Source organism: Theropithecus gelada, chromosome 2 (assembly GCF_003255815.1).
Source record: "Theropithecus gelada isolate Dixy chromosome 2, Tgel_1.0, whole genome shotgun sequence".
Lineage (NCBI taxonomy): Eukaryota > Metazoa > Chordata > Mammalia > Primates > Cercopithecidae > Theropithecus > Theropithecus gelada.
The window spans coordinates 153,670,133-153,681,567 of record NC_037669.1 but is presented as its reverse complement, the minus strand read 5'-3'; the positions used below and the strand labels follow the sequence as shown (position 1 = coordinate 153,681,567).

The 11,435-nt window shown below is 39.5% G+C and overlaps 1 protein-coding gene across 6 annotated transcripts in view; it reads right to left on the bottom strand.

The window, feature by feature from the left end:
* Positions 1 to 10,236, bottom strand: part of CEP70 (centrosomal protein 70) — a 108,020-nt gene extending 97,784 nt beyond the window's left edge. For all 6 annotated transcript variants that reach the window (XM_025377628.1, XM_025377627.1, XM_025377630.1 and 3 more), the window contains exons 1-2: positions 10,053 to 10,236; positions 7,696 to 7,798 (exon numbers count right to left, since the gene is read on the bottom strand). Coding sequence is in view for 2 of the 6 variants with exons in the window: in XM_025377631.1 (XP_025233416.1) it covers positions 7,696 to 7,704 (9 nt within the window). In the remaining 4 variants the exon portion in view is untranslated. The remainder of the gene's footprint in view (positions 1 to 7,695; positions 7,799 to 10,052) is intronic.
* Between the last annotated feature and the right edge of the window lie 1,199 nt (positions 10,237 to 11,435).

The following is an 11,435-nucleotide window of genomic DNA, read 5'->3' as shown; positions in this document are numbered from 1 at the left end:
AAAAAAAAAAAAAAAAAGAAAGAAAGAGAGAGGAAAAAAAAAAACCTACAGGCCAATATCCCTGATTAATATTGATGCAAAAATCCTCAACAAAATACTAGCAAACCAAATTCAACAACACATTAAAAAGATCATTCACCATGACTAAGTGGGATTTATCCCAGGGATTGCAAGGATGATTCAACATATGCAAATCAATCAATGTAATACATCATATCAACAGAATGAAAGACAAAAACCATATGATCATTTCAATTGATGCTGAAAAAGCACTCGATAAAATCCAACATCCCTTCATGATTTAAAAAAAAAAAAAAAAGAAAACTGAGTATAAAAGGAACATACCTCCACATAATAAAAGCCATATATGACAGACCCACAGGCAGTATCATACTGAATCAGGAAAAACTGAAAGCCTTTCCTCCAAGATCTGGAACAGAATAAGGATAAAAAATTGACAAACCTTTAGCCAGACTAATGAAGGAAAAAAGATTCAGACAAAATCAGAGATGAAAAAGGACTGGAATTGCTCTAGCTAGGACTGGAATTGCTCTAGCTAGAGATGAAAAAGGACTGGAATTGCTCTAGCTAGCAGTTAGACAAGAGAAAGGAAAAAAAGGGCATCAAAATTTGAAATAAGTCAAATTACCCTTGTCTGCAGGCGGTATGATCTTATATTTGGAAAAACCTGAAGACTCCACCAAAAAGCTATTTGAACTGACAAATTCAGTAAAGCTGCAAGATACAAAATCAGCTTACAAAAATCAGTAGCATTTCTATAAAATAACAATGACAATCTGAAAAAGAAATCAAAACAGTAATCCCATTTACAATAGCCACAAAGAAAATTAAACACCTAGGAATTAATTGAACCAATGAAGTAAAACATCTCTACAAATTATAAAATACTGATGACAGAAGTTGAAGAGGGCCACAAAAAATGAAAAGATATTCCATGTTCATAGATTGAAACAATCAATATTGTTAAAATATCTATACTACTCAAAGCAATCTACTGATTCAATGCAAATGCCTAGCAAAATACCAATAACATTCTTCACAGAAATAGACAAAATAATCCTAACATTTATATGGAACCACAAAAGACCCAGAATGGCCAAAGCTATCCTGAGCAAAAAGAATAAAACTGGAGGAATCACATTAACTGATTTCAAATTATATTACAGAGTTACATTTACAGCATACTACTGCCACAAAAACAGACATATAGACCAATGGAACAGAACAGAAAACCCAGAAACAAATCCACATACTGACAGTGAACTCATTACTGACAAAGGTGCCAAGAACATACACTGGGGAAAGGAAAGTCTCTTCAATGAATGGTGCTGGGAAACTGGGTATCGATATGCAGAAGAATGGAACTAGACCCCTATCTCTCACCATATACAAAAATCAAATAAAAATGAATCAAGACTTTAAGCCCTCAAACTATGAAAGTACTACAAAAAAATGGAGGAAACTCTCCAGGACATTGGATTGGGCAAAGATTTCTTGAGTAATAGACCACAAGCACAGGCAACCAAAGCAAAAATAGACAAGTGGGATCACATTGAGTTAAAAAGCTTCTGCACAGCAAAGGAAACAACAGAGTGAAGAGACGGCCCACAGAATGGGAGAAAATATTTGTAAACTACCCTTCTGACGAGTGTTAATAACCAGGATGTATAAGGATCTCAGACAACTTTTTTTTTTTTTTTTTGAGTCTCACTCTGTCGCCCAGGCTGGAGTGCAGTGGCACAATCTCGGCACAATGCAACCTCCGCCTCCTGGGTTCAAGCGATTCTCTTGCCTCAGCCTCCTGAGTAGCTGAGATTACAGGCACATGCCACCACACCCGGCCAATTTTTTATATTTTTGGTAGGAAATCAGCATATTAAAGAGATATCTGCACTCTCATGTTTACTGCAACATTATTCACAACAGCCAAGATTTGGAAGCAACCCAAGTGTCCCTCGACAGACAAATGGATAAAGAAAATCTGGCCGGGCGCGGTGGCTCAAGGCTGTAATCCCAGCACTTTGGGAGGCCAAGACGGGCGGATCACGAGGTCAGGAGATCCAGACCATCCTGGCTAGCACGGTGAAACCCCGTCTCTACTAAAAAAATACAAAAAACTAGCCAGGCGAGGTGGCCAGTGCCTGTAGTCCCAGCCACTGGGGAGGCTGAGGCAGGAGAATGGCGTAAACCCGGGAGGCAGAGCTTGCAGTGAGCTGAGATCCAGCCACTGCACTCCAGCCTGGGTGACAGAGTGAGACTCCGTCTCAAAAAAAAAAAAAAAAAAAAATCTGGTACATATACATAATAGAGTACTACTCAGCCATAAAAAAAGAATGAGATCCTGTCATTTGCAACAACATGGATGTAACTGGAAGTCATTATGTTAAGTGAAATAAGCCAGGCACAGAAAGACAAACATCGCATGTTCTCATTTATTTGTGGGATCCAAAAATCCAAACAATTGAACTCACGGAGACAGAGACTAGAAGAATGGTTACAAAGGCTGGGAAGAGTAACAGGTGGGCTGAGAGGAAGAGTGGATGGTCAATGGGTACAAAAAAATAGAATAAGATCTAGTATTTGCTAGTACAACGGGTTGACTATATTCAATAATAATAATTGCACACTTTTAAGTAACTAAAAGACAGTAATTGGATTGTTTATAACACAAAGGATAAATGCTTAAGATGGTGGATACCTCATTTACCCTGATATGATTACTATATATTATATGCCTGTATCAAAATATCCCATGTAACCCATAAATGTACACATCTATGCACCCATGAAATTAAAAAATTTTTAAATTGTAAAAGTTCATATTAAAAAAGAGACTAATACCTCTATAGACAAGAAAAATGTACTAGAAAGACATGCTCACAAAAAAGATAGTAACTATAATCTCTATATTAAAACAAACTAAAATACATGGAAAACTCTGTAATACATGAACAACATAATTAGAAATAAGAAAAACTTGGAAATGAGTTGATAGAATCTAGACATTAGTAACTTTTAAAAACTATTTCTGAAATGAAGATTAAAGAAGGAAAATGAATGAGTAAAGACTACAGACAATGCCTTAAGAGAAATAGAGATTAAAAGGAAAACAATTTTAAAAATTAAAAAGAAATGAAGAAGAAATATGAAAATGACAAAGATAGGCAAAGAAGCTCAAACATACACATAATAGTGGTAATTGAAAAAGAAAACTAAAACAACAGAACCGATTTAAAAAAACTATAATTCAGGAAACTTTCCTGATTTTAAAATTCATACAGAGCTGCAAAAGACTTATAATAGCCAAAATAACTTTGAAAAAGAACAGGCTGTCCATGGTGGTTCACACCTGTAATCCCAGCACTTTGGGAGGCTGAGGCAGGAGGATGGTTTGAGGTCCAGGAGTTCAAGACCAGACTGGGAAATACAGCAAGACCCCATCTCTACAAAAAAGTAAAGATTAGCCAGGCATCTTGGCATGAACCTGTAGTCCTAGCTACTTACGTGGCTGACGTGGGAAGACAAGTTGAACCCAGGAGTTTAATCAGTGAGCTATGATTGTGCCACTGCACACTAGGTTGGGTGACAAAGTAAGACCCTCTCTCTAAATTAATAAATGAATGAATGAAAAAGAAGAACAAAGTTGAAGGACTAATACTACATCATTTCAAGGTTTATAAAGCTACAGTAATCAAGACAATGTAGCATTGATATCAAGGCAGACAAACAGATTAATGAAACAAAATAGAGTCCGGAAACAGACTCATACATATATGGACAACTAATTTTCACCAAAGATATGAAGGTAATTTAGCAGAAAAAATCAGTTTTTTTTTTTTTTTCCAAAAAAAAATACTAAAAAAAAGGGAGGGCCAAAAAAAAAAAAAAAAAAAAAAAGAAAGAAAGAAAAAGGACTTTCAGCCATATCTCACACCATATACCAAAAATTAAAATGAATGACATAAATCTAAAACTTAAAATCACAACATGTCTAGAAAAACACAGAAAAACTGTATGACCTTGAGTTAGGCAAACATGTCTATGATATGACACCAAAAGCATGATACAATTCAAGAACAAATGGGGCTTCATAAAAATAATGTCTGCTCTTTAAAAGGTACCATTCTGAGAATGAAAAAAGAAACCACATACTCAGAGAAAATAATCAGGAATCAGAAAAGGTTCATATCCAGAACATATAAGGAACTCTCAAAACTCAGTAACGAAGTTAACATCAACAAAAAGTAAACAACAGAACTTAAAAATGGTCAAAAAATTTCAATAGACATTTCACAAAAGAAGACATACAGATGGCAAGTAGGCACACAAAAAGATGCTAAACATTGTCAGGAGGGAAATGCACATTAAAACACACGATGTGACACCACTACACCTATTAGAATGGCTAAGAATGACTATACCAAGTGTTTTCGAGGATGTGAGGGAACTAGAACTCTCATATACTGCTGATGGGAATTTAAACTAGTACAACCACTTTGTAAATCACTTTGGCTATTTCTTAAAAGGTTAAGCACTTACCATAAGACCCAGCCATGCAATTCCTAGAATTCACCCAAGAGAAATGAAAGCATTATGTCCATGCAAAGACTGTACACAAATGTTCATAAGAGCTTTATCTATAATAGCCAGAAACTGGAAACAACTCAAATGTCCAGCAGCAGGTGAACAGACAAACTGTGGTATACTCATTGGATGTAATACCCCTCAGCAATAAAAAAGAATATGTGCAATATGGATAAACGTCAAAATAATTATGCTGAAAGCCAGCCATAAAATAGTACATACTACAACACTCCATTTATATAAAACTCTAGAAAATGAAAACCAACTTGTAGTGATAGAAAGCAGATCAGTGGTTGCTGAGAGAATTGGAGGCTAGACACAGAGACTACTAACGAGAACAAGGGAGTTTGGAGGGATGATGGATATATTGATAATCCTGATTGGGGTGATGGTTTCATAGGTGTATATGTATGTCAAAACTTATATTTTATATTACATATGTGCAGCTTGTTGTATATTAAATATATCTCAATAAAGCTGTCTTAAAAATAAAGTTTTCCTGAAATTTAAAAAAAGATTTGAAACTACAAATGTAAAGAAAATATCAAGTACCTGAGAATACTGACCGAAAACGACCGACACGGTGATACATTCTAATAATATTACCAGACTTCAGTGAAAAAGAAAAAAATTTGGCTAGGCATAGTGGCTCATGCCTGTAATCCCAGCACTTCGGGAGGCTGAGGCAGGTGGATCACTTGAGCCTGGGTTCATGACCAGCCTGGGCAACATGGCAAAACTCTGTCTCTCAAAAAAAAAAAAAAAAAAAAATTAGCTGGGCGTGGCAGCATACATCTGTAGTCCTAGCTACTCAGGAGGCTGAGGTGGGAGGACTGCTTGAACCCAGGAGGTGGAGGCTGCAGTGAGCCAAGTTCATACTACTGCACTACAACCAGGGTGATAGAGTAAGACTGTATCTCAAAAAGAAAAAAAATAAATAAATTATTTGGTCATCTACAAAAAAGAAACCCACATGACTTACAAGAAGAAGAAAAATTAGATAATAATCTGACTTTGATACCAATACTTTATTCCAGAAGAAAAATGAGTAATGTATTTAAGAAATTCAAGGAAAAGAAGTGTGAGCCAAAGACTTTATATCTGCAAAATTGACTTTCAAGTATAAAAAGAACAAACTTTTATCAGTATATAAGAACTCAGACAATATTCCTTCCTGAGGAATCTAAACAATGTATTAGCGTCAGGTAGCCAAAATGCCTACAGAGACCTCAGCATAAACACTGGTGGTAAACATTAAATTATGAATAGAACTAATAGGCTAAGAGGGGAAAAGCAGAACATGAAATGGCTATATACTCTGACAATGCAGATAGAGCACAACTGTTAGAGAAGAAAAATGGGAAGAACATAAGCAAAAAAAAAGGTTTAATGTTTTCAGTAATCATACTGATGGTGATTTTAGAAATATAGTTCTGATGTGGTCATATGTGTAATACAGAATAATGAGTAAACATAGAATATTCTATTATCTCCTATATTCTTGAGAATCATGATTCTCAGTATGGAAAAAAGGAGTTACAGTTGTGATAGAGAAGTTGTTAAGTAAAAGCTCTGTAGTCTCAATCTGAAGACTGGCAGCAGAACACATTAGGTATCTTTTAACATGTATGTCTATAGATATATATAGGTATCCTAGCTCTGTCTACTGAAACACCTGAAACAGTGACTAACTCAGCATCTTTAGCATTCAGACTGTAACTGAAATATCATTTCCCTCTTAAAAAAAACCAGGGCATTTTAAAGAAATGGCTGATTTCATATCTGCGATAGGAATTGTTCAATATATTGTATAACAAGGAAGCGATCAAAAACTAGGAGGCCAGACTCACGGTGCAGCTTGGCCAACATAGTGATACCCCGTTTCTACTAAAAATACACACACGAAAAAATAGCCAGTCCTCGTGGTGTGTGCCTGTAATCCCAGCTACTTAGGAGGCTGAGGCAGGAGAATCACTTGAACCCAGAAGATGGAGGTTGCAGAGAGCTGAGATTGTGCCACTGCACTCCAACCTGGACAACAGAGTGAGACTCCATCTCAAAAAAAAAACCACAAAAAACAGAGAAGTGATTACTACAAAACTATAAAACCCAGAAGAATGGCGACTAAATGGGAACACAGGGGTTTTGACTGGGATAGGGTAACAGAGGGGATCTGGCATAGCTGAATGGTATGGTCTTGTAATAATTTATTAAGCTATACATTTGGTACGTGATTTATAATAAAAATTTCATTTTACAATAAAAAGATTTTGTTAAATAACAAAAACAGTAAAGTAAAGGAAATGCTAATCAAAAGAAAGCTGGTACGGGTTGAACATTCCTAATATGAATATTTGAAATCCAAAATGCTCCAAAATCCACAACTTTTTGAGCACCAACTTGATGCCACAAGTAGAAAATTCCACACCTGACCTTATGTAACAGGTCACGGTCAAAACTTGGTTTCATGCATAAAACTATTAAAAACATATAAAATTAGCTTCAGGCTATGTGTATAAGGCGTACATGAAACAATAAATGAATTTTGTGTTTAGAGTTACCCAACTCTAAACAAGATAACTCATGTATATACAAATATTCCAATTTTTTTTTTAAGCCAAAAGTCCAAAACATAGTTCCAAGCATTGCAGATAAGGGATACTCAACCTGTAGAGCTCTGTAGCCAGACTGCCTGGGTTCAAATCATGGATTCTGCCACACAGCCAGAAGACTACAGTACTAATCTCTGTGTGCTTCAATTTCCTCATCATAAAATGAGGATAATAAAAGTACTCAGCTCACAAGTTAAAGATTAGGAGAGTTAATACAGAAAGAACATAAAGCATTGCCTGGCACACAGCAGGATGGAGACAGTGATTAGAGTTGGTGATCAGCTTTCTGTGTTATCTTAAGTAGGTACTTAACCTCTCTGAGCTTCAGCTTCTTTGCTAAGTTGTAAAATATCTACCTGATAGGATTATCAGGAAGTCAAAAGGAAATATAGGTAATGAACCTAGTATAGTACTCAACAAATTACATACTTTTCCATGGTCTCCCAACATCTGGAGTCATCCATTACATTAGACATACCTCAGTCATAGCGTACTACTCTTGCACTTTACACCTGGTCATTCAGGTTGATCTCAATGAAATGATCACCCAACGAGTCTCATGTCTGAAACTGGATCTTCATCTAGGTTTCAAAAAGATAAAAAGAAGAAAATCTTGAAATGTTCAACTTCCTAGTAAGAATGGTCTTGTGTTACTCCCAGAGCAGGCATCCATGGTACTGGTAATCACAGATAAACCAGGCACAACTGAAATAACTGCTAATGCCCTTCCCAGCTCACCACCATACACCTCTTCCCTTCTCTTCTCTCCCCTTATCTTTGCTCTCCCTACCTTGTTAAGACATTTAGCTGGGTATCCAAATCTATCATCATCTATCATCAATTCTGACTTCCGGCTCCACAGGTAGGATATTCTCATTTGCAAGGATACTAAAATGAAGCATCCTCAGACAAACTACAACTGATCATAAAAGCAAACAAGGAACAAAACTACTCCTCATTTGCACCTGTGACCAAACCCTCCTTTTCAGAGGTCCATTCTATGAAATTAACGGGCCAATAGTTTGCAGCAGCCTTTTCCCCACTACAGGCTGTCCCCACTTCCAGGACAAAGGTCTGGAACTTTTAAAGTCACAGGAAGAGACCAAATGCCTTCTAGGGCCAAAACAGAAGCTACAGCTTTAATTAGTGTCATAATACACTTAAAATAAGATGGTGGGGGTAGGAGTCAGAGGGTAGGAGTTGTCTTGTACATGGCATAGTAAGCCAGGCATAGAAAAGCAAAAACATAATTGTATCTTCTGACACTTTCTAGGTTTCCCGAGTGTTTCAGCCAAATTGCCCTTTATAGGTCTGAAGTCCCTTGTAACATGCTCCATACCTTAAAATTTAATTATCTTTTCACCATTTGGGGTCGGGGAGGGGAGCTGACAATAAACCATGGCCAGTAACTGTTCCTTCTCAACTGAATCACACCAAAATCTGTAAGCGTCTTCAAAAGCATATACTTCAAATTACTGCAATAAATGAACATGTAACCCTTTCGAAGTCTCTATTATTAAATGCAAAAGCTCTATTCTGAAAATATGGCAACTTGCTGTTTAATGTTCCTAAGAAACAGTTGAACCTACCCCAAATAGGAAAGAGTTAAAATGGAATGTCATCTCAACCAAATCATTCTGTCTCGCGAGAGGTGACATGAAGGGGCAGAACCTTGCTTTGAAGCAAAAGCTGTAGGGAAAACTCCAAGTCAGCCACCTCTTCCCCAAAAGGCAGGGTTAGGGGAAGCCAGAGTCTACTGGGCAATATTTAAAGTACAAAACTCATTGCAGAGGCTTGAAACCAATATGGATAATGCCTGCACAGTGTTTAATATAATATACATACACACACATATATATATATTTTTTTTTTTTTTGATACGGAACCTCGCGCTCCAGGCTGGAGTGCAGTGGCACGATCTCAACTCCCAGCAACCTCCGCCTCCCAAGTTCAAGCGATTCTCCTGCCTCAGCCTCCCGAGTTGCTGGATTACGGGCGCGCACCACCACGCCCGGCTAATTTTTGTATTTTTAGTAGAGACATGGTGGTTTCACCATGTTGGCCAGGGTGGTCTCGAACTCCTGACCTCAGGTGATCCGCTCACCTCGGCCTCCCAAAGTGCTGAGATTACAGGCCTGAGCCACTGCGCCCGGCCTGTTTAATATTAACAGTGATTGAAACACTGATTGAAAAACAGTGGCAGTAAAAAAGGAAACTCAGGTCTCTCTCTTACAGGTGTCTTAGCCTTCCGACATTTTTCACCTTGAAAAACTCCTATTAGGCCCTGTATAAAGTCAGAGGTCTCCTGAATCCTGAATTAGGTTAATAAACCGGAGAAAGAGATACTCACCTGTGCTATTCGCCTAACCGCCCCCTTCTGCTCCGAGTCCTCACTCCCCAACCTTCGCGGTTGTTTGACACAAAACGGGCGCTTCAGTCCGGGTCGATTTTGGGGGATGGAGTAATTACCTACAGCTTAAATCGAATCTGTGCCCGCTGTGATTCTAAGCTTTACTCTTACTGCCTCATTTAACCCACACAACCACCTTGTAAGGCGAGAATTACCAGCTTTAGTATACAAATAAAGAATCCGAGGCGCTGAGACATTAAAGGAGAAGCCAAAGAACACAAAGCCTGGGGAGCTGGGACTGCAGGCAGGTTTGTCCCATCCCCAAACCCTTACGCAGGGATTTTTAATTGGCGCGACCCTATCCCAGGCGGCTCCTCCCTGACAAGGGTCAGTCTGACCACTGTTAGGCCCAGGTGAGGTCAAGTCCGGGGTGCTCCGAGAAGGGGCTCACGAGTACGCCTCTGAGAGCCCCGAGCGCCACTCACCTTCCTCAGTCGCCGCCTCCCACCAGCAGCCAGCCCGGCCCCGGCTAGGCTGGGATTACTACATCAGGCCCCGCCTCCGCGACCGTTACCGCCGCCGGGGAAGGGCGGCCAATCGAGCCCGAGCGCGTCGAGGGCCAGCCCCTCTTTAGCCTGTGAATGCCCCCAAACGATTCTCTCCAGCCTCACCCGGAAGCTGGGTCCGCCCCGCGCCCTCCGGTTGGCTCAGCTACTGGGGGCGGGGTTTATCGCAAACGTAGGCATCGGTGCGACTTGCTAGTCGTGGGCAAGCTGGCGTTTCCATCGCTCTCCTTAGGTACCCTGTCACTTACATGGAGCCTTATTTGCCTGGAAGATGTCAGACATACTTGTGGCCGTGGGTGAAAGTGAAGCCTGGGTTACCTGGCCACCAGAGACTGCCCTCTCTCTCGCCCCCTACCCCGCCGCGACTACGAGCTCTTGCTGGGGTACGGGTCAGCATGTTCTCGGTGTTCCAGACCTGGCTGACCACTGTAGCAGCTGACATTTGGAGGACCCCAATAAATGTTTGTTGATGACATTTCATCTTCCCATTCAGCATTTTCCACATCTCGACGAAGCTTCAGGCCCTACCTCAGGCTGTAAATGTCCACCATTGTGATTGTATCTTATAGCCACATGGTGTCGCTGTTGACAACCTGTCTTTTCAAATCAGTCAAATGATGTAGGTGTGCGTAGATGCAGATCCCACAGGAGCCAGCAGGGATGTCCCATCGAGGGCATCAGCCAATGGTCTCTCATCAGGAGGTCCAAGGGCTCTTGGAGCTCAATACTTTCAGACCCTTCTTAGCCTTCTTCCAGGCAGCTGGGACTACACTTAAGTTTAATCTCTGTGTTTGCCCCATACAAACATGTCCCTACCACAACCTACGCCCACCCACTGTGCTTTCTATACCTGGATATTCACTCTAACGATGGTTAGCAGATTTGCATTTTCAGTTCTCAAATCGCAAATAGTCTCAGTGCTTCCCTTTTCCAAGACAATAGGGTACCCTTGCATACTCTTCTGAGCATGGCTGCCCTAACTGTAGAGGCCAAACATCTTTGGGTCAGTTATGATTATTTTGGATGCATGTGATATGAAATCTGAGTTAAATTGTCTTCCTAAAAAATGAGGAAGTTGCTTATCTCACATAACAGAAAGCCCAGAAGCAAGGGAGACTTTAATTCAGTGGCTCAGCAAGTTAACAAGGACCCAGTTGCTATTAGTCTCTGCTCTGTTGTAAAAAAAAAAAAAAAAGGGTAGACTTCAAATTCATACTAACGTGATTTTCCAGATGTCTACTTGGAGAAATCAGGACCACATGCTTTCTTTTTCATCCAAAACCTTTCCTTCTGGTTTTTTGA